The following is a 27,874-nucleotide window of genomic DNA, read 5'->3' on the forward strand; positions in this document are numbered from 1 at the left end:
CACTCTTTGCACTTGACTGATATACGGAGGCCCAATTCCCGTGAAAGCCTTTGGGCCAAAGTCATCTGTGGATTTAAAAAGGCCTGATTCTGATTTCATTCCTACTGCTGCAAGGCTACTGACCTGAATGGAGTTAGTCCACATAGAGTAACTAGAGCAGGGGTCAAATAGGGTGTAAGTAGTCTGGGAAATAAAGCTACGCGTAGCTTGTCTCAGGAGTGAAAATTGCACCATGCTGGTGTTTGCTGGGCCTGATTCAAGAGATGCTCCATTGGGGTCAGTGGTGTTCTACAGGGGTAGATGGGATCAGGAGCAGTTATTTCTATTGCGGCAGGAAAAAACAACTGGAGACTGTAAAAGGTCTATAAGTATAGGTTGGGCCTGCTTTGTTTTATTCACCAATGAATTTAGCTTGAAGTGTCTGCACTTACACGTGTCTGAGGTAATTGTTTTCAGGCAGATTTGGTAAATCTCTGATTCTTTGCGTCAGTCCCCAAACTCCTCTGAGCATTAAAAAAAATAAAAAAAAACACCCCTGTGAAAAAATGTACTTTAGTGTTTATAACATCTCCGTTCCATCATGGCAGGAGCTAGACCATTGTTTCTCTCTGTGTTTTGCTGACGATACTGCAGGACGTTGTGCTAACGTAATATATTTTCTCTCTCTCCGTAGACAGAGCTGATTGCACAGTACAGCTGTGGAGACCAAGCTGGCATGATTTGCTAAGCTGTGGCATTCTGAAGCTTTACGCGAAGGCTTTTATGCTGACCGCTGTGGTAGAACCCAGCACCATTTCCAGATAATATTTATTGTCACTCGGGCCTGTAACCTGGGCATCTTCTTTGACTCTGACCTCTCTCTAGTTCCTCACATCCAGGCTCTGGCTAAATCTTGCTGCATAACATATATTCTCACAACACCTCTGGGAGGCAGGCCAGCTCTATTGTTCCCATTATACAGATGGGTAACTGAGGCACAGAGAGACAAAGTGACTTGTCCAAAATCACACAGGAAGTCTGTGGTGGAGCAGGAACTTGAGTGCAGGTCATCTAAGGGGGAGGGGGGGAAATACCCGCCCCCCCCAGAGTGACACAAATTCTGCCGGCATAATCGCTCATGCGCACAGTGCTATGTTGGTGAGAGACGCTCTCCCATTGGCATAACGCTGCTACGTGAGCTCTCATACAGCAGCAGAGCTGTAATGCCTCTGTAAGCTTGTGCGTGGAGACTGCCAGGAGGCTGAATGCTTTTCAAAGGCTTCACACTCAGTTCCCACCTGTCTCCTGCAAAGAGCGCTCTCTCCGCATATTGCTTGGCAATGGGTTTCCTGAATATCTAAATTCTGCTTGTGTAGATCAACAGCAGGATTCGAACCCAGGACTCTCAACAGCAGTCACTACTGTTTAAAGCTACAGAAGCAACTTGCTCAGCTAGTAGCATTAGTAGGCTGTTCCCTTTTAGCAGCTCAGCCAGTTGAGGGGTTAGCAGCATAGTACACATGCATGCACCGCTAGGGGGAGCTCTATATACTTTATCTTGAATCCAAACAAAAAGTCTCCATGGGGTGGGGAGAGAGAATAAAAACATGGGGCCTTCCAGGGAACACTTAACAGGGGGGCATCCAATTGCCTTGCTGAATTCTTGAGGTTGAGCTTTTACAATAACAATTTGAAAAAAAAAATTAACTCCCAACAACGGTCAACAGCTTGCTAATTGCATGCAACTGTTTCTTGAGTTGCTGATCCCTGTCTGGTGGTTAAGGAGGCAAAAGGCTCCATAAATCAGCAGGAGCAGCTGCCTCCTTCGAGCCAGGCATGGCGTATGTCACAAACTGTAGAAAGGCCCTGAGATATTGGAAGAAGTGGAGATGATTAATGGAGCAGACGTTGAGGCTCGGAGAGTGCTTGCACTACTGTGTATAGCTATGCTTACTTCAATCATTTATCTTCTCTCCTCGCCCTCCCCCTTCTCTTTCCCAAGTGAGGGGGCAGTCATGTTAAGTGTGGTGGCCATTAAAAATAGAATAATTTACAATGTGTTTACAGAGCCGGCATGGTGTTGCCAGTGATGAGGCTTAAATGTGTCCCTTCCTCTTGTTCTTTGGGAGGAGAATGGAAAAGGAATAGGAAACCCAATGCCTGATTTTAAAGGACTGCTCTGGCTTCCAGTGTAGGAGGAGAAAATCTGGGTCCTTTTGGAATACGCTGTTTGATCCGTTCATTGTTATGCCGAGTGGGCATCTTGGGTGAGATGAGCAAAGGATAGTTTAATGACAAGCCAAGAGCAAAAAATTAAATACAATTAACAAGGCAATGTGTATCTTGATTGTACTTTGCTGGATTATAGCTCAGTCTATGCAGGTGGGGTGGAAATATGATGCACCTAACTTTCTGCTTGGGCCAGAGCTTCATATAATCACGTATAACCCTAACCCTAACCCTAAGTCCTTGTATTTCCTGGACAGGTGGGGAAGGTTAGCTCCAGCATCAATGCTTGGCTTGCTAATGGGGTGGAGTTAGGCAGGTCCACCATCCGACATAGCCAATCTTGCATCGGTATTTTGCATATGGCACTGATGGTCCTGCTCTGGAGGCATTTTAGCTAATTCCATATGAGGATCTGTATGCTTATATATGGCCTTCATTTCCTTTGGGCAATGGGTGGAGAAGAGAGATTTTTCCACTTCTAGGTACTGTGCCTTTAGACAGTCTTAGACCTGCTGAGTTATAATTTCATCGTCCAATTCAACTTCTAAAAGCTCCCGCACCACTGGCTAAGAGCCATTGTTCTGATACCCATTAAATATGGAATCTTGGTATACAAGGAAATACAAAGGCTTGTAGTATTTATGTAGAACCAATTGATTTATGGCTTTCCTTTACAGCGGATATTGCACAAAGAGCCAAGTGTGGAATGGCCATTATTTACTCAAAACCAGTCCAGGGGATAGGAATCTTTGACTGCCTTGCCCCTTCCTTGAGATCTGAAGCTGCTGTGCCTTTCGCTTTTGTAGCCAGTAACTTTTTTTTTTTGCCTCTCCAACATCCTCAGATAGTTACTCAAAACAAACACAACATGAGTCCAGTTTTGAAATCCAGTGGACTTCTGTTCATTTTTTTGTCCTTCTCTTTATTTTCCGGTTTCACGTTCTCCTCAGCACTTCCCGGTTCAGTCCCAGACAAGTAAAAATGCCAATATTAAAAAAAATAAATAAATAAAAGCATGCTCTTGTGGAATTTCCTGCAATTTGACATGATTTGCACACCTTGTTTACAGTGCCGGGAAGTTTGGGTGTCTTAGATAAACTTGGGTTAATGTTAATTCCAGTTAATCTGGAATAACGTAGGGTGTTGGATGCTTGGCTGAATGAACCCAACCTTTATTTCATGTTCTCCTTCCCCAAGCCCACTGATTTCTCTCTGTCTGCCTTTGTATCTGAACTGCAGAATTTCTTTCCATTGCAGCTCCCTAACTTCATCAACACAACGCTCCCTCCACATGAGCAAGTGACGGCTCAGGAGATAGACAGCTACTTCCGACAGGAGCTCATTTACAAGAGGAACGAGAGGATGGGGAAAAGAGTGATGGCCCTTTTAAAGCAGAACACAGACAAGAGCTTCTTCTTTGCCTTTGGAGCAGGTATGGAACAAAATATCCTTGTTTGTTTACTTATGTGGACAATGTAATTGAAATCAATGGGGCTGGGGGGGGCGGTTCGTCACTGTAAAACTTGGCCTTCAGTATGGAAATCTTCCTCTTGGGAATCTCCTTTGAGGCAGAAGGTCCTTGCTCCCTGACCTATTTCAGGACCTGGCAGTGATGTGGATTGAAACATAAACTCTTTGCACTTACACAATTTATTTTAAATGCCAACATATGTTCACTTATTTTCCCCCCCTTATTGTAAATCTGCTCATTTCTTAGAGACTAAGTCAGGACATTCCTGGACTTTACTAGTAGATTTGATACATGCCAGGCTACTTAGCAGCCTTTCATATCATCGCAGAATATCTTCAGTGTTCCTTAGAGTGCTCCGGTTTGCTCCCGGAAGGGACTCTATGCAGTAAAGATGCCTGCAATAGATCAATACAATATACACCACTGCCCCCTTTCTTTTTTGAACATAATAGAAACTTTTCTAAGGTGAAGGCATTTATCTTTCTAACTTCTGAGGCCCCAAATAAGCATGTATTTAAAGTTAAGCCAGTGCTTAAATCCATTGATTTCAAGGCAGTTAGCAATTGCCATATTGAAAACCAATAATTGATTCCTACCCTTTGTTTTCTTGCCCTTAGTCAATTTGTAATCCATGACAGAACTTGGCCTCCCACCCCATGACTCTTGCAAAGGATGCTGGCAAAGGCCACTCTTGCAATCCTTCCTCAGGCAAAGCTTCCATTAACATCAATGGAAATTTTGCTTGAGAAAGGCGTCAAGATTTGGTCCAGACCTTCCATTATTCCTTGTTACGGCATGAACACGTTTTGATTTCTTTTCTCAGTGCATCTAGACCAGTGGTTCTCAAAGCCGGCCCGCTGCTTGTTCAGCGAAAGCCCCTGGCGGGCTGGGCTGGTTTGTTTACCTGCCGCATCCGCAGGTTCGGCTGGTCGCGGCTCCCACTGGACGCGGTTCGCCGCTCCAGGCCAATGGGGGCTGTGGGAAGGGCGGCCAGCACATCCCTCGGCCTGCGCCGCTTCCCTCAGCCCCCACTGGCCTGCAGAGGTGAACCGCGTCCAGTGGGAGCCGCGACCAGCCGAACCTGCGGATGCGGCAGGTAAACAAACTGGCCCGGCCCACCAGAGGCTTTCCCTGAACAAGCAGCAGACCGGCTTTGAGAACCACTGCTCTAGACTGAATTTTCTCTGGCATTTTTACTCTCTCATTCCTTGATGTTTCCATGTCTTTAGAAATCAGGAGTTTTGCCTAGCTCTTCTTGCAGAAGGAAAATGCATTTTTTAGGGAGAGAGCAGGGAGAGAGAGAGAGAAAAAAAAAGGGATATGTCAGATGTTTAACAGAGCGAAAGTGGAAGAAGTAAAACTACACAAACAGGTACTTGCCACACATCTCTTCCTAACAGTCATGGCTGAACTGTGGAAGTTCAGGGCTTTTGTTTAACATCCAAAATTGACAAAATGTTTCTTGGACAGCATCTTTTCAATAGTGCGACCAATGAACTGGCCTCCAAGGAGTTTGTTGTAGATAATCTAAGATATGGCAAAGAGAAGATAAAAGATATTACTATTGTCTCTTGTTACAAAGATGTTGCAGGCCTGGCAGCGAAGACGACTCAAATATGGTAGAAGTGGTATGGAGGCATTCAGTGGTTAATGGCAAAGAGATGTCACTTCCTGCTCATCATCATTAGGCCAATAATACATGGAAATGCCACCATCCTACTTGTGAGATTGCTAAAGTTTAATTATCCTGTAAAGACGAAATGAGCAGTTGTGAGGACAAACATTTTAAATAGAGACAGCCCTTGGGGCGGGTCTTAGATTGGAATCTGGAACCAGATTAAGTGAATTAGATTATTCATTATTCATTATGTTATGCAGTTAGATTATATTAACTAGATATGATCATATCAGACATGGGGTAGAACACAGAGAAGAGTCCGTAACTGAGATTCAGATTCAGTGGTGGTGACATCTTGAGAATTGTTCTCTTGAGCTTTTGGCCCCAAATGATGGAAAGCTCATGAGATCAGATCTTCTCAGGAGACTTCCACCAAATTATTCTAGAATTCTTCTCATGAGATTTCATCCATTTCTGCACCCAAATGGGTAAGCAGTCCCCTTTCAGTTTTGGATACCATCTGGAAATAAAACACTACAGGTGAGTTCAGATCCATGAATGGGTCTAAATCATCACGCGTCCTTCCTGAAATTCCTGGAGGGCTGTATTTAAGGTTCTGGTTTTGGCTGATCTTGAGTTTTTAAAATGAAACAAACACTGACCCTATCCTGTACACATTGGGCAACATTGTGGTGCCCAGCCTACGTGTCTTTCTGAATTTCTTGCCCATGAAATGAATTCACTTTCTTCGTGTCTAGTTGAAGGTAGGCGTGGAGGGAATCTGAATGGATTATTAGGACACTCAAACTTTTCTGGCACCAGATTATTTCCCAACCGCTATTTACCTGCCCGAAAAATGCATAGTCAGCTCTTACTTTTGTGGAGGAGTGGTGATGCCATGTGGCCAGTTCAAAAGTCTGATAAACTCAGAATGGGTTCCCAGGTGGCTATGGTGCACCCCATCCCAGCTTCTACTCGTATACCATTGAATTGTAGAAAGCAAAATTGTAACAGACCTACTTTATTCAGCTGTTTTGTCCTTCCGTCCTTGGTAAGCCACTGCAGCTTGTCATCCCTTCATCTTCGGTCCAATCTAGTTTTCAGTGATTCAAGCTTCTGCCGTTTCCCTCAGAGAGACTATTTTGCAATCCAATAGGCGTCACTGTGAACGTTTTTTCCCTTATATTCAGCCTGCATTTTTCTTTTGATCATTTTCACCCTCTTGCACTTAAAAATCTCAGTGTCAAACTGAATATTAAATACTCTCTGATGTTCCTGAGATCTCTGTTTTTAAAGATAGCCCAAAGTCTTCCACTATTGCCGGGTCTATTCCATCTTTATGCTGTAAGTGGTCAGGAGATGATTGATTCTTCCATGTCAGAATATTGCTGTGGTTTTGACACGTGTGAGTTCATTTTCCTTTATGATTCAAGTACAGTTGTGTTTGCAATATTGCCAACTCCCCAGAAATCATGAGCTTGGCTTAAAAATCATGGTTTGTTTTCCTAAATACATCTTGAGTTCTTTTTATTTGCCTTCTGATTCCTGAGCTTTAGGGTGTATACAGGTCATGTTTTCAACCTTTTCTCTCGAACCATGAAAGCTAGAAATGTATCTTTTTAAAAAAAGAGAGAGTTGAATTTCTCACATTTTCCCATGACTCCAGGAGCTCAGGCTTGAAGAAACTTGCCATATAACATGAGAAGCATGATAAAATTGTGAGGACTGGCATTTGGTTTGTTTTAGCAATGTTGCACAAAGTTAACTGATGCCGTTTTGCTTAGGGACCCAGTGAGTTTTGCTAAATGTAGTTACTGAAGTTCCAGCAGCCTGTCAGGTGCATGCCCATTCCTGAGCCTAATTTAGGATCTTGTTTGAGTGGAAGGATAGTTTCTCTTGCAGAGCAGTAGATTTGCATAATGTGCATGACTATACCAGCATAGTATGCAGATGTCCTCATAAACTACAATCTGGTCGCGTTCTATGTACCCCTTTCAGTGATTATGGCAGCAGGATTTTTGTAGACCCCTGTAGGCAAAGATATCCTTGTTTAGAAAAAAAATATGATGGGGGAAGGGTCATGGTGACCATAAATGTGGAATTGACAGGCTGAGGGCCATGTTGACTGTAGCTATCACACAAGGAGACATTATGCTGGCTAACCACTAATGCAGAATCCCAGCACGACTGAGCTAGCGGTTAGTGCTGGAAAATCCCAACTGCTGGCAGCAAAGGGTTTGATTAGTGAATGTTGTGGGTTTGGACTGGCTGAAATTCCTACTGGGATAAAACCTCATGGCAGTGTAGGGCCCAATCTTCTTAATATGGAATTTCCCTTATCACTTAAAAAAATATAGTCCACAAACTGTGGCATAAAGTTACTATCGGCCAGATTGTGACTAGTACTTGCTTGGGTGTGCAGGTGCGGGAAGGCACAAAGAAGCCTTTCTCTCCATCCACCTTTCATCCCTTGTGCACGGGCTCAGCCCCGTTTCATTCCCTACTCCGTCCTTCGTGCAGGGGTTGCTGACTACTATTGGGTTGTGTCTACATTGGAGCTGGAAGGTGTAATTACCAGTGTTAACAATAGCAGTATAGCCCCAGAGGTGCGGGTGGGGGCACGAGTTAACCATCCCAAGTACATACCGAGGGTTTCAGGCGGGACTGAACTCTGGGCAGGTAGCCCATCTGGCTCGTCCATGCAATTCTTCCTATGCTGCTATTTTTAGCACTCTGGTTCAATCCAAGCTAGCGCTGGACTGTCTACCAGAGCTGGAAATTACACCCCAGCTCCAGAGTACACTTAGCACTGCTTGAGGTGCAAACCATCCCACATGAGGTTGAGACGGCCACTGTCCTCGTTAGCCCATGAAATGGCAGGCACAGCTGGCCAGCCATAGTGAGATGTGCACGCTACCCCTTCCTAAAGGATGGTGTAGCGCCCCTACAACTTGGTTTGCTCATGTGAGAGGAATTGTAGCTGTGCGTTACTGTCAATACAGAACAGTAATTAACTACTTCCACCTGGCCCTACGTGCATATGTCAACCACTCTTTGTGGGGAGGGTAGCTCAGTGGTTTGAGCATTGGCCTGCTAAACCCAGGGTTGCGAGTTCAATCCTTGAGGGGGCCATTTAGGGATCTGGGGCAAAAATTGGGGATTTGTCCTGTTTTGAGCAGCGGGTTAGACTAGATGACCTCCTGAGGTCCCTTCCAACCCTGGTATTCTGTGATTATGGAGTTGCACTGTTACAACCTCCTTTTAGCCCTTATACGATTTCATTCATTCTCAACCCATCCGCCGGCTGATAACCTTCCCCACAATAGAATGCACTGCATTTTCCCATGATGCTCCACAGCCTAAAAGTAAAATTCTGTTGAGGGCCGCTCGAACAAAAATCCATTGGGGGAAAATGTTCTAAATTCAGACCCCCTGATAAAGACTCAGGTTGGGGTGATGAAAGTGCCCAGACACACACTGGTGAAAGCAGGAAAATCTCTGGTGAATAGAACTTGACAAGCACGGATGACTGAGAATTAGGAGTCCTGCTGGGGTTTCTTCCCAACTTTGCCACTGACTTGAGGCATGACCTTGAGTTTGCAGAAGCGGTCTCAATTTTTCCGACGATGCTGTGCAAACATTGTGTGTCGATAAGAAATGTTGAAATGACATGTTTTGGCATGTCTGAATTGACATTTTCGGTAAGCTGCCAACATATTTGGGGGGTGGAGTGGGGTTTGACTATTTTCCCTGGAAAAAATAAAATTTCCAACCTACTCTGTACGCAGTTCTCACGTTTGCAATGCCCTGGAACAGGTCAGGAGTTTCATTCTCCATCTTTGTAAAACACACCTGCTGCAATTGAACATTTATGCAACCCCCCCCCTTCTTATTTCTATTCCTTGCCCTCCCCAAGTGAAAGATAGCCCTATGGATTTGGAGAAAATGGGACCCAGCTTTGAAATAGGCTAAATTCTGCAAAATCGAAACCCATCCTTCCAGGGCTTAATCTCCCCAATGAGTCTTGCTGTATCTACGTTCATTGTAAGTGTGCTCCAGCATACGATACAGTATTCGTTGTTCCAGGTCACAGCTTTGATCACTTGCTTTTGTGGTGAAATCAATGGGATTAAAGGAAGAACACTGAAGCCAAGCTGGTCATTGCTTGAAAGGCCCATCCTCAGGAGCCCGAGATGACTGATGTAGTGCAACAGCAAAGCACCTAAGAGCTAAAATACATGGGGAATTTTTGAAGGGCCTTTTATAGCCAAGAAACAGAGAAGCAGCCAAGAGCACATGGGCTGTTAAAAAGAGTTAATATTTTGGCAACTAGAAATATACACATAAAATCAATGTTTAAGAAAAAATCACTTCTGGTTTATTTCATTTTTATGGACAAGTAATTTTCAAGTAACACTTATGATAACACATGGATAAATTTATGTCTGCAGTTAACTTGAATGATATTTTCCTTAGGATGTTTTACTTTCTCATGTTCATTTCTGTCTCTCTTTATTTAAATGGAGCTGTGTCGGTTTTGGGGGGTTGGGAGCTGTATTTATCACCTCTGACGTTCCGATGCAGTTCCAGTTCACAGTGTTTAATAACAGCCGTATCCTCAGAGTACAAGACAGGATTTTGCTGCCTACAAGAAGGATGTTCTGCTGAAGCCAGTGGCTGACCTCAAGTCAGAGGGAAGCATCCACAACTAGGCAGCTATGTAAGTGGCTTGTTTTTCAGACTGAGCAACCACAACTCCTCCTGAAGTATGTGGATGGTGCAAGTGCTGAAAATCAGGCCACTTTGAATTAGCTGCTTCACTATAGGTTTAGGTGGCTAACCATAGGCACCCGAGTTCGAGACTTTGGCCTGCATGTCTGTTAAATAAGACAAAAGAGCCCAGCTTTACTCTAGATATCTGTGTGCCCAAATGATTGCAGGGAGTTTCAGCACATGGTAAGGGTATTGTTAATATATTTTGTACTTTCTATAGGTCCACAAAAATGAAATCGTACTATCATCATCCTCCCACTCTACTGAAATTGTTCCAGCGTGAATTTCATCGTTAATAACAATGGTCATCATAGCTTTTACAATCGCTTTAATAAAATTTATCGGTTGTCATCTTCAAAGTCATTTGCAAACAGTAGCTGATTCATCCTTACGGCAGCCGTAAAAGGTAGATAAATATGATCGTCTCTGTTTTACTGATGGGGAGAGTGAGACCTAGATTTTAAAGGCTTGTCTAGGAGAAGAAATCAATATCAGAGTTGGGATTAGAATGTAGAACATTCTTATTCCTCGTCCTATACTCATCCTGCACATCTCTGACATACCCTTTCATCATAATGATAGCACCTGGCACTTCGGTGCTTTTCATAAGTAGATCTCTAATTACTTTACAAGGAGGTCAATGTCATTATCCCCATTGTACAGAGTGGAGAAGTGATTTACTTAAATTCAGCCAGCCGTCCAGAGACAGAGCAAGGAATAGAATCCAGTCCCCTGAGTCCGAGTCCAGTGCTCTACCCACTAGTTCACCCTGCCTCCTTCAGTTCACAGGATCTCAGAGTGCCTTACAAACCTCATATAGAAAGCATTTCCCCCACTGCTAAAGAAACAGCCATCTCTGAGGTCAAACATGGCAGCTATTTTTCAGCAAACGGTGGCAATAGTCAATATTTTGGGAAGGAAATGAAGGATGATGTATCCAATTAAAAAAAAAACAAAAAAAGGGAGAATTTTAGAAAGTTATTAGCACCTGGCACCCATATGGAATCTGGCAATGGAGTTAAAAATAGGTTTATTTTGGGACTGATTTTGCAAAAGGGGCACATCCAAATATACATGCAATATTGTGGATTTACAACCATTGTACATGCAAATAACCAGACGGGTGATTGGCAGTCACAACTGATGTAAGTGTGTATGCAAATTAGGAATAACATTGCATTCACATTTGTGTGCAGGAGGAATCAGACTTGCTGGAAATCTGGGCCTTTTCCTCTAGAGCTCCACACTTCTTTCCAGTTTTCATTATCCTGTTTTTATCCACTGCAGAATATTTTAAAAAAAAATGAAGAAGAAGAAGAAGTAGTAAGAAAAATATATAGAGAAAACCACCAAATACCAGGAAATAAAGAGACTCTATCCCTGGAGTACAGCTTCCTGCTCCAATGCTGATTAGTGGTACTACTGACATCACCAAGTCAGCTCATTGCAGAGTTGTCTCTACAGAGCAAGAAATTGGCGACCATGGGTCTGAGCTTGGCAAACCTACAAAAGAGAAGAAAAGGGTGAATTAACGGTTTGCAGATGCTGGAATCCCCTGTGTGTGTGTTTATTTGGGCATGCAGATGCTTGTAGTAAAGTTGAGCTGTTGTTTTTTTAAAGGCAAAATGTCATTTACCTTTAAAAAAACAAATGCTAATTTTGACTGAAATCTTGTAAGTTACATTTAAAGGTCTTCATTAAAAATGCAGGGTCTGATTCGTGTCTCAGATATTCTGGTGCAAATCAGATATAACTCATCTTATGTGTAAATCCGGCCTTTTAAAAATACAAGGAACTTTTATTATACATTGATCTTATATCATAGGGACATTTGGAAGCCTCTGAAAAAATATATATATTCCCCTGAAGCTGCATCTGCACAAAGAGCAAGCCTGAGCCAGAGAGGCTAAATAGTAGAAGAAACCCAGCTACAGTACCTCATTTGTTAAAGGAAAACTGAAATGATTAATTACATCTAAGGATGTTTCCTGCAGTGCTCCTTCCCCACAACGTGCCACTTACACCGGGATTGGTTGGGAAAAAACTGGCACAAGAATTGGGTCTGCCGGTTTTATGCCAGTTGAGAATTTCTGTCCATCCAGAGAATTCTTTGCTGGCCAACTATGGCCAGATGCTGGCTCCTTTGTGCTACCTAAGCAGCCTTGTTAGTCACATTCCTAGATTCCTTGGAATTAGAAGTATTGACCTGAATAACTTCTACATTGCATTGCAGTTTTGCTTTAAGAAATCCCTTACAAACCACACCGCACATACTTTGCACGACACAGTTTAATGTTCTGCATGATGAATGAGAGAGTCTGTCTGTTTTCAAGAGAATCTTTGGTTTTAAAAACTCATACGTTAATGTCAGCTCCTTGAGATCCCTGACAAAATCAACTTGCATCAAATTTATTATTACAACTGTGCTGACTTCTATTGCACGACTCTAATTCTGACTACGACCTGTTCTGAAGGAAGCAAAATCTACATTATCCGGTCCTGTCGTACAATATACAGACTTTGGCTGTAGGGATCTCAAAGCACTTTACGAGTGTTAAATGAGGAGTCTCACAGACCTGTGAAATAGGTAATACTATTAGACCCATTGACTCACAGATGGGAAAATTGAGGCACAGAGATGTTAAGGGATAGATTGTGGCCCCTTTATTGGCTCCTATGAGAGTTCCATTGGAGTCAGTGGATGTACACTTGTGCGAATGGGTGCTCACTGGTGTAAAGAAGGAGGGGGTCCATATCGGCGGCCTTATTGACTTGACCAATATTAAGGTACTGCTGGTTGGAGGGATTCTGCCCTCCACTGTGGTCCTTACGGGCTTTTGAGGTGTCATAAAAGGCCAGTAGCGGCTCCACAGCTGAGGTGCTGAGAGCAATGCTGCAAGCTCCAGGGTAGGGGGCATGGCTGCGGGCATTTTGGGTGGCGCCGCTGCCCAGAGGCAGCTAGTGACAGGCTGCTGGAAGTTAGGCAGCCTGCCCCGGGTGTCAGTTATGCTGGACACCTCACCAAGCTCCCACAGCAGCTGAGAATCCGAAGTCTGCAATGGAGACTTGCTGCCCTCCTCTGTTCTGTGAGGTTTGTGCAGTACCGCTAAGAGGTGCAGGGCAGAATCACACCTTACGTGAGTGAGAGTGGCAGAATGCAACTCATTTACTTCAGCAGCAGATGTCGTCGTTCAGGGCCATAGGCGTAGTTTGACTTCTGTATTTGGGCTGCTCACCTCCTCCCCGTACTGTGCTGCCCAGCACAGCAGTCTGGGAACTGACCTTGTCTGTGAAGACTGAGGCAAAAAAAGCATTGAGTACTTCAGCTTTTTCCACATCATCTGTCACTAGGTTGCCTCCCCTGTTCAGTAAAGGTCCCACGCTTTCTCTGACCACCTTCTTGTTGCTAACATACCTGTAGAAACCCTTCTTGTTACCCTTCACATCCCTTGCTAGCTGCAACTCCAGTTGTGTTTTGGCCTTCCTGATTACACCCCTGCATGCTCGAGCAATATTCTTATACTCCTCCCTAGTCATCTGTCGATGTTTCCACTTCTTGTAAACTTCCTTTTTGTGTTTAAGCTCACCGAAGATTTCTCTGTTAAGCCACGTTGATCGCCTGCCATATTTTTATTCAACATCTTCATTAATGATCTGGACGATGGGATGGATTGTACCCTCAGCAAGTTTGCAAATGGCACTAAGCTGGGAGGAGAGGTAGATACGCTGGAGGGTAAGGATAGGGTCCAGAGGGACCTAGAAAAATTGGAGGATTGGGCCAAAAGAAATCTGAGGTTCAACAAGGACAAGTGCACTTAGGATGGAAGAATCCCATGCACTGTACAGGCTGGGGACCGACTGGCTAAATGGCAGTTCTGCAGAAAAGGACCTGGGGATTACAGTGGATGAGAAGCTGGATATGAGCGAACAGTGTGCCCTTGTTGCCAAGAAGGCTAATTGCATATTGGGCTGCATTAGTAGGAGCATTGCCAGCAGATCTAGAGTCGTGATTATTCCCCTCTATTCAGCACTAGCGAGGCCACATCTGGAGTATTGCGTCCAGTTTTGGCGGCCCCCCACTTTGATTGGACAAATTGGAGAGAGTCCAGTGGAGGCAACAAAAATGATTAGGGGGCTGGGGGACATGATTTATGAGGGGAGGCTGAGGAAATGGGGCATATTTAGTCTGCAGAAGAGAAAAGTGAGGGGGGATTTGACAGCAGCCTTCAACTACCTGAAGGAGGGGTCCAAAGAGGATGGCGCTCGGCTGTTCTCAGTGGTGGCAGATGACAGAACAGGGCGCGACAGTCTCAAGTTGCAGTGGGGGAGGTTTAGGTTGGATATTAGGAAAAACTTTTTCACTAGAAGGGTGATGAAGCACTGGAATGGGTTACCTAGGGAGGTGGTGGAATCTCCATCCTTAGAGGTTTTTAAGACCCGGCTTGACAAAGCCCTGGCTGGGATGATTTAGTTGGGGTTGGCCCTGCTTTGAGCAGGGGGTTGGACTAGATGACCTCCTGAGGTCTCTTCCAACCTTAATCTTCTATGATTCTATGGATATAGAAACGAGGGTTGATAATTCTCAAATATATGAAATAGAAAAATGTCCCGTGAGATAGAAAATGTTGAGGCTCTGTCTTCAGCAGGAAGCCATTCTGACTTGAAACGCCTATTATCCCTTTAACTTTACCTCTTTGTGCCTACCTATAGCAGAGCCTATGGTCTCCTTGCAGAAAATCTCATAAGATTTATACTCACTCCCATAGGTTCTCTTTTCAATATTAGTCTTCAAGGCATGTATAATGTCTTCGTTTTAGTGGGTTTAATAATACAGATAAGTAGTTGGTTTGCAACATTTTTCCAGTAATTTTTGAATAAATTCTTCATGATCAACAATCTTTTTCCCTTATTTGAGTAGCTGCAATGCTAACAGACCTCTGAATCACAGAAGGAGTGAGATCAGACTAGGGGAGGGTGTGTGTCTCAGGACTCTTGTTGTTTTACAAAGATCTGTATCTGACTAGTGCTGTTTGAGTAAAGTGACTGTGGTTAAGAACTTCCTTTGCTAGAAGCCATGTTGTCCACAACTATGTGGAACTGGGGAGGAGTGTGTGACAGCAACTAGGGGGCTTGAGAGGTTTGAGGCACCACAGGTGCTGACTCCATGGGTGCTCTGGGACTCAAGCATCAAGAAATTGTGGGTGCTCAGCACCCAGGGGTCAGAGCTTGAGTGTGGAATGTGATGAGTTCTGTGCTCATCACATAACTTCTGCCCTTGGGGCAGGGAGTTTTTTTGTTAACAGAGGCAGGGTGATTCAGAGAACAAAAGGCTTGTCATTAAATTAAATTAAGGATTGATGATCCTGAAAGCATTCCCATGCACTCCAGTTAAAAGCTAGGAAACAAAGGGAAGGAGTAAATGGCCCGTTTTCAGAATGGAGAGAAGTAAATAGTGGTGTCCCTGAGGGGCTAGTACTGGAACCAGTGCTGTTCAACATATCCATCGGTGCTCTGCAAAAAGGGGTGAAAGTGAGGTGGCAAAGTTTGCAGATGATACAAAATTACTTGGGATAGTTAAGTGCAAAACAGACTGCAAAGAGCTACAAAGGGATCTCACAAAACTCCGTGACTTGGCAACAAAATGGCAGATGAAATTCAATGTTAAATGCAAAGTAGTGCACATGGAAAAATATAATCCCAATTATACATAAAAAGGATGGTGCCTAAATTAGCTGTTACCCATCAAGAAAGAGATCTTGGAGTCGGTGATTGCAATGATTTTAATATACTGTAATTCATGATAATGTAATTATGTAGTTCATAACCATTTAATCATTATTAAAATAGTAAAGATTCCAATGATAGACACATTCAGTAACTAGAATGTGAAGGAAGTGTATAAATATGCTGAAAATAGCCTCCCCAAATGCACACACATCTCTTCAAAAGCACCCACCGGCAAAAGTAAAAGTCAGTGCCTATGTGAGGCACTGGTTTGGGGGACTATGGTAGCTGCACTGTGGAGACCCATACTCTAAGGAAGGGCTCAAACAACAGGACTGAGCCTGGGAGTTCACCCTAGAGGCCCAGATCTAGAAACAGTGACTAGACTCAGCACAGACCCAGTTGGCTTAAGGCATGTTGGACTCAGTGGTTGGGTCCACTTAAAACATGGGCCAGTCCCCCCGTGGGTGGTCACCAGTCTGTTGTAACACAGGGCCACATAGCATTTTTCATCATTAGATCGCAGAATGCTTTAAAAAGGAGGTCAATGTCATTAGCCCCATTTTACAATGGGGAAATTGAGCACAGAGAGGTGAAGTGACTTGCTCAAAGTCACAGAGCAGGCCAAAGCTGGGAATACAACTGAGGGCTCCTTATCTGTCGTCTAGTGCGTGTGATCCACTGGGCCACACTGCAACAATAAATAACTTTTCCCCACTTCAACAGGAAAATTATTCATGAATATTATTTTCATCCATCTCCAATATTTATATTTGACAATCTACATAACTAAGCTTGGCTTCCTGAGATGTTAAACCAAGGGCCAGAGAAGTTGTGGGCAATAAACAGCCACTGGCACATTTCACACGAGAAGGGGTTATCCCCAGTGTCCTGAATACATTCTACACAATGAGAAAGGGAGGACTTGTGGCACCTTAGAGACTAACAAATTTATTAGTGGAAAATACTGAATGCATCCGATGAAGTGAGCTGTAGCTCATGAAAGCTTATGCTCAAATAAATTGGTTAGTCTCTAAGGTGCCACAAGTCCTCCTGTTCTTTTTGCGAATACAGACTAACACGGCTGCTACTCTGAAACCTATTGTTCTACACAATGAAATTCCCCCTTTTAATTTCAACTGGATGCAGCATTCTTCATTTCCAGTCCTAAATTGTTGTGTACTGTTGCTGTGTGATTTTAAGGTTCCATCTGGTTCAGAATCAAGCCCTAGCTTTGCTGTATGAGCCATGGAGATGCACTAAAGGCCTCCTTGATCACTTAGATGGGACACATTGGTTATTGGAGAGGGGTGATTTGTGAACCTGGGTAGCAGTAGGAGAACCTCAAGAAGTTTGCTTGTAAGTTGGATGGATTCTTAGGGAAACATTGTTGGTCCATAAATTTCAGCTGTAAATCTCATTAAAACTGGAATTCTTGTGAGAGTTCCAGTATTTCCTGGCTATGACTGGGCCAGAAATAACATGAGAGAAACCTTGTTGAAAAGTGCTATAGATATGGGACCAAATCTTCTTCCCATTGAAATCAAGGGTAGTTTTACTACTAACTTCAATTCTGATTTGTGGATAAGATTCCCTGATCTAGATCATTTCTCTGACATTGCTGGAAAGCAACACCACCCTCCTTCTCTTTATAAGTCTGTTCAATCTGCCCTCCGGTATTATTTCCTCTATGAAATGAGAAGAGAATTGTCAAGAATTTTTAAAAAAAGGAAAAGAAAATGTGTATATAATACACCACTGCCCCCCTCCCCCTAAATATTTAAATGTCAGAAATATAAAGCAAGGGTAGAATTACTTAAAGAGTCAGCAGGGAAATAATTAGAACATCAGCCAGCTGTAGCAAGAAGACATGTCAGAAACTCTAGCTCCTAATCTCCTGTAGATATTAAAAAAGTGAACTTCTGCCACTGTTCACCGGTTATGCTGAGGCCTGTGCAAAAGTGCTGAGGCATGTTGTATGAAAGCTAAAGATGCAAATCCCCTATCCAAACTTGGGAGAAGTTCAGGTCCACCTCTGCCTCTCAGCTCTGCCTCCTCTGGATGTGATGGACCTACTGCAAAACTAGAACTAGAGCTGGATGGAGACAGGTTATTCCATTTGGTAGAGGAATTAGGTGCCTAATTCCCATTGAATTTCAACCTCCTTTCACTGCTACTCAGATCCTATTGTATTCTATTCTGTAGAGGTTCATACACCACCCTCATCATTGCATTATCTGAGCCCCTTCTCGTAGTGCATTAGGCAATGCGACTTGCATCTGTTGTGTGTTCTCCATTCTGTCTCTCATTGATTAGCTGTTGTGACTGAGCTCTTTTCCTTCCCTTCACTCCCTTCCTTATTTTGAAGAATAAAGCAAGCCTGGCATTAGTCCACCCAGAACCTTAAAGCTACAGACCAGGGTCCTGATTTTGAAAGGAGTTTTGTACCCCCAGCCCATTGTAGTCAATAGGTGCTCTAGGTGCTCAAACCTCCTGGCATCTCAATGGGAATAAGGCACCTAATTCCTCTGGCTTGGATTTTCAAAGGCACCTGAGTCCTTTTTGGAATTTATTTCCCCCCCATAAAATTTCCTGAAACAGTGTATCTGACCTCTAGAGACCATGGTAACTGGTCAGAGAGAGGAGACGATTGGGAATCAAGAATCCAGGGTTTTAGTCTCATCCTTGCCATTGCGATACCATGAACCCGTTGTTTAGCATACCTAGAGCTACTCAAACCATGCTGCCCCTGGGAAAGCCTCCACAGCCATGCTGCCTTCATATTAGCAGGTTGTGAGAAAGATATTAGGCAAAAGCAAGACCAAAGACCATTCCTTTCATTGGGCCTTGGAGAACAGCAAACTTGGCCATTGGAAGAGACCGAGATCCAAAGACAAGGACCTTCCTCCAGTATAGTGTAACACCGACCGACCCTGGTTGTCGGCAGGCAGGATCGAGCCTGGTGGCTCTGGAGCTTAGTGCATGAGCCTTTACCGCATGAACTAAAAGCCAACTGGCTGTTAGCTAAGGCTGTAGAGCAGACTCATTTAACTCTCTCTAAGTGGTCTCGGTGCCACTAGATGGGACAGAACACCACATGCAGAAGGTGTGTGGGTTACAATAGCACCCTGCCACCAGTCCTGGAAAGTTCAGTCTGAGCTCTCTGGATAAAATCTTTCCAGCTGATCTGAACTGCTGTGCCATGATCTGTCTCAGACCATTCATGATTTTTTGGCCTGTATTTATTTTGAGATGGAAGAGTTGTGATAATCAAAATGTAAAGAGTAACAGCGCGAGGAGTTAAATTCTTTCCATCTTTACGACAGCTCAGAAGAGATGGACATGGAGTTGCAGAAGTGTAAAGCTTTTCTATTTTTCCTCACTTGTCATCTGCAGGGTGGGAGAACTACCTTTGGAGCGTGGGCAGTGACTCAGTCCCAAGCCTGGCCTTCCAAGCTGTATAAGTAAAATAGACTCCTTTCACACTGAAGTGAGAGTGGTATCGTGTTTCTTTTCACTGCGGATGGTTATGTGTTTAGTTCATCTGGGAGCAGGGAGGAAGAGGTCGAAAACAAAAATTTCTTGGCGTCTGGAATACTCAATTCTCTCCAGCGTACGTTGGTGTAAATCAGGAGTGACTCCATTGGATCCAGCAGTGTAAGTGAGAAGAGAATCAGGCCCACAGTTTCTTTGCAGTTTTTGGAGGCAACTTGTTTTATTGTACATAAGACTTGGGGGGGAGGAGGGGGAATAGGGTTAAAAACAGTAGCAGAGAAAAGGCGCTCCTAATGGAGCCACTCGACAGGATCCCACTTCACAGACCATGCTAAGCCTGTAGCATTTCTGTGCATCTTACACAACATCTTCCTGAACTTACGTTTTCAGAGGCCTTTCAGCCTGCACAAGAAAAGACTGAGTATTGCCCTGCATTTTATTCCTACAGCTTGCATGTCAAATGGGAGCCCTTCCTTATAACAGTTTTGTTTTTCTTTAAACCTGCCAATCATGCTGTTCGCCTTCGCCCAAAGTTTGTTGTCTTTGCAGTTGGTCACAGCATGAGCTACCAAAGAGCTCACTGAGCTTGACAGGAGATTCTGTTAACCTAACCCTAGCATGTGAGCTGGCACCTCACCAGAGCACAAAGGGGCTTTTCAGAAGCTCACCAGAGCTCAAATATTTCATTTCATGGGTTACAATTAATCTGTATTTATTACCACTTATCTTAAATGGCTACAATATCAAGAGTTTAAAAAGTGCTTTTAATGTCAAACTGGGTCAATTAAAAGTCTACTTAAAATATTTGTAAAACTTCGAGCTTGAACATTGCCCCCTCCCTCTGCTGCTGACCAAAATGTCTTAAACAAATACACTTCGCTTACGGAGAATGGCGTTTCGTCAATTTCCCCTTTATATCTAAACAGATTCCAGAATCAATTTCCCTTACTTTTGCACTTTTATGCTTACTGGATTCTAACTATATGTCATAGTAATAATCATTAATAATACTTCAGATGGTTATAAACATTTGACAAAAGATTCTTTCAATCCGTTAAAAAGCAGGAGCCCATTTCATAGATTCATAGTTTTTAAGGCCAGAAGGGATCATTAGATCATCTAGAATGACCTGCTGTATATCACAGGCCATAGAATTTCATACAAGTACTGTACTGAGCGAAAGGACTTGTTTAGCTAACGCACATCTTCCACAAAGGCATTCAGTCTTAATCTGAAGATTTCATCCGGAGCTCACTTTGCAGGGACGTCTTGCTGAATTCTGCAAAAACGTGATGGTGAATGTTTGTAGGAATTCTGTTCAGTTCAGCCCTATTTGCATTCTGTCATCATTAGAGCTGAGCAAAGAATTGAGTTTTTCATTTGGGGCTAAACCGAAGAATCTGGGGGAGGGGGGGAATTGATTTGGTTTGAATGAAATATTGTGTTGGACCCAAAACAATTATTTTTCCAATTTATTTTGGGTTATTTTTGAGCGTGTTACCCGTTTTTTTTGTTTGATTTTGTTTTAATAGCTAAATTTCTAAACAAAATACCATTTTGAAATGAAAAGTCAAAGCGTTTATTTTTCAAAAGGCTCAAAATGCAACATTTTGGAACAAAAAGTTGAAACAAATGTTTTTGGAAATAACCATTTCAACTTTTTTTTTCCAGCGGAAACTATTTGCTGAATTTGACTCAAATTCACAAATGGTATTGGTGCCCTATGGCAGGGCCCACTCGATCCTGCCTCTGCTCAAGTCCACCAACAGCTCAGAAACCTTTTCACCTGGCGTGGTATATTTACAATGGTGATTCCCATCACCCCTGTATATCGTACAGTAAATCTTACTCCTTCAGTCTTAGGAATTCTTCAGCTCCTCAGGCAAACAGGGAAGAGAAATCTCTCTGTCTGCTTCCCCCTTCTACTTCCTTCCTGTGCCTTTTTGTATCCTCTGTCTAATGGCTTAACTAGCATTCCAGCTCTCCTCCACCCACAAATTAGGTAGAGCTCTTCTTAACTAGGTCTGTGCTGCAGTGTTTAATTGGAACTGCAGTGACCAGAGTACTGGCTCAGCTGCTGTTGCCCAGCACTCTGTCACATGCCCCGAAAAATGCATTTTTAATTGAATTTATTATTTACTGAAAATACCTTGCATGGCTCTAGTTAGCTATAGGATAAGACTTCGGGATTGTCACTCTGTGTTTCACTCTGAAGTCTGGAATGACTGCTGAGTCAGTATGAAGCTACAAGCATGGCTGAGAGCTCCCTTTTTTTCAGAATATCACCAGGTTCAGCCATCATTGTATTCACATGCAAACAGACCCTTCAGTTTACGATTGGGTGCTAATTTGAGACAAGACACAGGAAGACAGTGTGATATATAGTATCTGGGGCAGGAGAGAGAGGAACAGGGCACCGAAACCAAGATTATGTGGTTCTGTAGTTCAGCTAATGCCAAGCTGGAAGGTTGCAAGTGCCTGGGATTATTTGTTTTATTTTTTAATTTTAAATAAATTGTTACTCCAGGCTGAACCCCCTTCATTGTTTGGCTGGTTTCCTGTAAGTGATGGATGGAAATGAATCCTGTAAAAAGATCTGGAGAAGGAGACAGTGGGTGACAGATTAATTCTGGGAGGATGGTCCCTGCATAAGAATCACGTGGGGCAAAATTCCTTATTACTTGCTCTTTGTGAATATTTATGCACAGACTTAGAGGAATGGCCATGCGTATTCTCATGTGAACAAAGATTCTAGTGTATGAGCAAGAGTTTTCACTCACCAGTTACTGTTCTCCTATTGAAAAAAAAAGTTTCCATCTTCCAATCAGGAACCCGAAACAATACCACGTGACACATCATCAATCACACATCAAGAATAACAAATAGCATAAAGTTGGTGTGAAGCGCTTGCAGAAAACCCGTAGGCTGAAATTTGCTTGCTTAAACTGTTTGGCAAATGATTTCAAACAATGAATCAGGATCATTTCTAGCAATGTCCAAAATCTTCACAGTTGACCACCGTCCGTCTGGTTTTAGATTTGTGTGTGGCATAGAGACTATTCTGACCTGGTTCATTGATGTTCTCCTGCTGGGGATGGGCAAAGATCGAGTGTCAATGCTGATTCTTTTAGATCCTTCAGCTGCCTTTCATAATGTTAACCAAGAGGTGCTGCTGATACGGCTACAGACATTAGCAGGGATAAAGATCGCTGCTTTGGATTGTCTTAAGTCACTTCTCTCAGCAAGGAGCCCTGTGAGTGATTGCTCTTCAGCAGCAAGAGTTCTCTTACATGGGGTACCAGAGTGTTCTGATTTGTCCCTCCACCTGTCTAACATGAGGCAGGTAGAGGAGATGATGAGCCATCTGGAGAACACAGCGACAATCAGTGGAGCTAGGTGAAAAGTCTGAAATTTTGGGGGTGGGCGGGAGGGGAATGAAAAGTAATGTAAATTTTCATGATTTTTTTAAAAAAAACATCATGTCACCAGCTTTGGCCATCAGTCCACTGCAAACATTCAGCTCTGCTGCTGCACCCCAGCAGACCCACGTATTTGATCAGTTGTGGCTTTTGCCAGAGTCTAGCCAAGCCTGGCGCTTGGAGAAGAATGAATTGGATGAAACTCACCTGCATAAGACAGATGTGATGACGGCAGGTTGGGAGAAACAACCTCTGGCGAGAGAAACTATTTTAGTGTTGGTGGATCTTACATCACTGAAAATTTAAACTCTGTTTTACCATCTCTTCCTAGCAGGTGACAAAGGCAAGTGAAAATGAGGAAAATGAAACTTGGGGCTTAAAAATGGGTGAGAGGGGGGTGAGGCATTTTAAGTGCTATCTAGGTCTAGGCTTGCATCATTTTAACTGTGGGGGAATACGATGAGACAGTGTAACCAAGCACATCTGCTTTTTCTGTGTTAATTCTGCTCAGTCGTGCTTAAACAGACAATGATGGATTGTCCCTGGGTTTTACTGGTAATGTCTAAAAGACCTGGATTTAATTGTCCTGTGTTTATTGCACAAAAGGAGCGAATTATGAGCCACGATGCAGCATCTTCAGTGAAAGTGATTATTAGCATTGCAGAAAGCTGCTCCTCACCGGGATATGACTTTGTCAGTTGGACTCCCTCCCCCGCCGGGACTCAACTTGTGAATTCGCTCCCTCCTGCCAGTTAAAGCTCAGGGTGAAATGCAAAACTGAAAGCGGCCAATGGCTCTATATTTGATTCAGATGTTGTTGGGGTTTTGTTGTTGTTTTTTCTTCCCTTGAGTATGAGATCAGTCAGGAACAGGAGAAGAATTTAGAAACCCAGAAGAGAAATAGCACAATCAAGCGTTTTTCTGGTTGTTGCTGTTTTGTGTAGGGAGTTGGCTGGTGTGTGTCTGAGGGGATGTGGGGAGAATTCTTGATCTGACTTTATTAACCTTAACCTAGGCTTGTGAGCTTTTAAAGCAAACAGCAATTATTATAATCATTTATTGTTTGTATTACCATAGCGCCTAGGAGCCCTCGCCGTGGACTCCATTGTGCTAGGTGCTGTATAAACACAAAAAGACAGTCCCTGGCCTGAAAGAGCTTACAGTCTAAGTCTAAGACAAGATTGATTGAACTCAGTTTAAATCAATGGAGTTACAGTAGTGCAAGTAGGGGGAGAATACGGACTATTTTGTTCAGTCAACAGTTGATTTTTTTTTATGATGCATGGATCCATTGATTTAAACTGGGTTACTCCTGAATGACACTGCTGTAGGGAAGAGGAACATGGGGCCCAACAGTGAGAAGGTCTGGCAAGGAGGGATTTGGAAGATGGCTTTATGCTTTGTGGGCTCAAGGGGTCTAGTGGGATAGAAGACCCACGGGACTGCGACTAGTGCCCAAAAGTAGGCTAGGTGACTCTCAAACATATAATAAAGCAGGGCCCTTCCATACAACCATAGAGTTAGAAGGGACTGCAAGGGTCATCTAGTCTAACCCCCACCCACCCACCCCACCAAGATGCAAGATTTGTGTCTAAACCATACAAGACAGATGACTTGGCCATGAAGATCTTGTAATCTGAACAGATGTTAGGCATCAGGAGGGGATGTTGGGTGCACACGCCACCCTTCCTTAGACCTTGTCTACACGGGGAAATTGACCAGAATAGCTATTGTGAAATAAACTATTCCACAATAGCTAGTCTAAATAGCCCCCCCCCCCCCACACACACACACACTCTATTCTGGAATAAAAGTGATTCCAGAATAATTACTCCACTTTGCGAACAGAGTAATTCTTCTCTAACAAAGTCACTTTTTTTCTTGAATAATGTTCACGCAGGGAGCTATTCCAAGGTAGTTATGGTGGAATAACTTTGACCAGCATGGCTTTTTGGTATATTTCCCCAGTGTAGACAAGCAGATATTATGCTATTTTGCCCCTGCTCAGTCCCCTCACACTGTGATCCCAGAGCCAGATTTTCAGGGGCTCAATCTCAACAACTGGGGCCTTATTCTCTAAAATGCTCAACTCCATTCAGCACCTAATTAAGAACCAGATTTTCCAAAGTGCTCAGCACCCACTGTGACACAGCTGGATTTCCAAAAGAATTAAGCACCCAATTTGCCCAGCTCTGAAAATATGGCCCCTTATTTTGGTGCGTAAATGGGAGCAAAACCTGGCCCTCAGTTAATGCTTTGTAACCCTTTTTATAGTCATTTAGCACAACAGGACAGACTGTCTTATGTGCACAAGTCTTCAAAGGACCTCATGCCGAGAGGCACTGACTCCCAGACTTCAGCAGGAGCTGTCACGGGATCAGGCCTCTGATTGTGTGTCCTGTTAGCACCAGGCTTAAGTCATCACCGTGGCGAGGATTCAAAAGCCCTAGTAGTAAAATGACGAGCCATGAGGCAGGGTGCCATGGGAGCATCTTCATTATTAGGGGGCTCTCCATAATAGAACAAAAACCCACTTGATGAGTCAAGTGGCTTGATTTATAAGTGAACTTTCACTAAAGTAAACACAAGACGGTATGTATCTAATTTGCCAATGAGATCATCTGTTTCTTTGTTAGGAAAGAAAAATGTGTTTCCTTTCCAACGAAAGGGTCACTCAGGCAATTTGCATGAGCAAATAAAGATGAGGGTTAGCATCACTAAATAAATAAAGTACACGCAACTGTAAGTGGCCACCAAAGAGCAGAGCTGCTCAGCCAGAATAGCACTGGGACCAGCACCAGAGGGCTGCTGTTTGCCATGCCTCCCAATCTAAGCATCTCCTGGGTTGGGTGTTGATGGAGTCAGTGACTTATGGCTTAAGTAAAGCGTCTGTTTGGAGTAAGTCAATTTAAGCTAGAGGTGAGCAACAGAGCAGAAACAGGGAAGCAGATCTGTTGGTTTAGTTATCGTCTTTGTGAAAAGCAACTGGGCAGCACAATTCTGATGGCTGGAATAATTGTCTATTTTCCGCCTCCTACTAAAAGAGGTGGAAGGCCTGATTCTGATCTTTGCCACCTAATCTTTTCCGGTGCAATTTAGCGAAGTTACTCCTGATTACCCCGTTTAAGATCGGAATCAGACCCGGAGGGTTCCTAATACAGTGTGAGATTTGTCAGGCTGACCTGTGGAGCAGCTGCCAGCCGCATACAATACCCCACTTACAGCCGGCATGGCAGAATTCCACCGACAAGGTTGCCGTTCAAAGCAATAGTGAAAGTGACTTGGTCATAATCAATCCCAATTCTCATTGTGGATTGAGCTAACCCTGAATGGCTCAAAATGCTGTTCTTTCGCGCCTAACCCTCAGAATAAATCCACAACAGTGTAAAGATCGTTTGGACAAGATTCTGTTTCTGAGGATAAAGCTATTGCTAGAAACTATTACTTCTCTATCGTGGACAGATTGTCTTTAGATCGCATGTTTCGTATATATTATATCCCATGTAAGGGTGACAGCTGTAGCGCTAGATCCATTAATATCTGCCAAAGCAAATATCAGTTGGCATTGTAACTGTGGACCCATTCCTCTCCCCCCGACCCCATCCTGCACATACACATGGGCACACATACACTTTTGCCTCTCTTGGTTTCAAAACAAATGATTCACATTTACACAGTGACATTCAGCAAGTGGGCACTGTGGACAAAGAACCAAAAGGAAAGATCTTGAAAATATAAAGTGGATGTTAAATATTTTTATTTTAAATCCCCACTTATACTGCAACTCATCTATATCCAGGAATGAAACCCACCTACCACCAACAAAGTACCAGTTGGCACAAAAACACGGCAGTCCTTCTGCTTAGCAACAAAGATTTCTGTGTACACACAGCCTCAAGGCTCCGCTGGACGGGATCCCCATGCAGTTCTAGAATCCAGTTCAAGGCTTCTGTCCTGATAGACAAAGCCTTCCGTGGGACTGGCCTGAGATACCTGACGACTGACCTCTCCTGTTATCATCATGACCTGCCACACCAGCTACCTTCCACTGGAACGGTGGCACTGCTGACCATTGAGGGAGGCTGGTGAGTATAGGAGACAGAATGCTCACAGGATCAGACCCTAGGTCTTGCACTGCGGTTGGTAGCCATTCAGGTAGCTACACAAGTGCAAACCCATAGTGTAGGGGAGTTTCACTTTTTCGGACCTGGGGAAAGTGCTTCGCTACTGTAAGGTTTACACTAGTAGAGCACATGTGCACTAGGGATTTGGACCAGTGTATCTAAATCAACCTAGCTAACTCCATGGCTACAATTCCACAACTATGGAACCTGCTCCCCACAAGAAATAAGAATCTCACAGGCCCCTCCTGCATTCAGAACTAAATGCAAATGCTTAACTCTCTGACTTGACTTTCCCACAATGACACACATGTGAACACTAACAACTGATCAAACTATTTCTCCATCAGCCTGGGAAGGTACGACAAGGGCAAGAGAGAGATTTGTTAATGTTATAAATACATACAAAGCTCTCAGAGACTCTGCTGTTAGGGGAGGTGTGGGGGTGGGCCAAGAGATAGGAATAGAATCATAGAATCATAGAATCATAGAATATCAGGGTTGGAAGGGACCCCAGAAGGTCATCTAGTCCAACCCCCTGCTCGAAGCAGGACCAATTCCCAGTTAAATCATCCCAGCCAGGGCTTTGTCAAGCCTGACCTTAAAAACCTCTAAGGAAGGAGATTCTACCACCTCCCTAGATAACGCATTCCAGTGTTTCACCACCCTCTTAGTGAAAAAGTTTTTCCTAATATCCAATCTAAACCTCCCCCATTGCAACTTGAGACCATTACTCCTCGTTCTGTCATCTGCTACCATTGAGAACAGTCTAGACTGGAAGAGACTGAAGGTCCAACTAGACAGTTATCCTATCTGTGCAATTGACCACTCTACTCTGACAGACATCCTACACTGTCTGAGTTTTAGCCAAAGGCAGTGGGCCAAATTCCACTCTGTGACATGAACCAAGCCCCAGTGCGTTGGCCCAGTATCTGTTATAGTGTGGTGTTGCCACTGTGACCTGGATTGGAAAAGAAATGTTGTCAAGGCAGAATTTTGGATTTGGATTATTTTTTGCTGAAGAGGAAATCTGATTTCAATCCTA

General features: G+C 43.6%; 1 protein-coding gene across 2 annotated transcripts in view; it reads left to right on the forward strand.

Annotated features, from left to right (window-relative positions):
- TRABD2B (TraB domain containing 2B) overlaps nt 1-27,874 on the forward strand; it is a 407,261-nt gene that overhangs the window by 244,259 nt on the left and 135,128 nt on the right. For both annotated transcript variants that reach the window (XM_074962317.1, XM_074962318.1), the window contains exon 4: nt 3,466-3,640. In XM_074962317.1, the coding sequence (XP_074818418.1) occupies nt 3,466-3,640 (175 nt within the window). The remainder of the gene's footprint in view (nt 1-3,465; nt 3,641-27,874) is intronic.

This window comes from Natator depressus, chromosome 8, assembly GCF_965152275.1.
Source record: "Natator depressus isolate rNatDep1 chromosome 8, rNatDep2.hap1, whole genome shotgun sequence".
Classification (NCBI taxonomy): Eukaryota; Metazoa; Chordata; order Testudines; family Cheloniidae; genus Natator; species Natator depressus.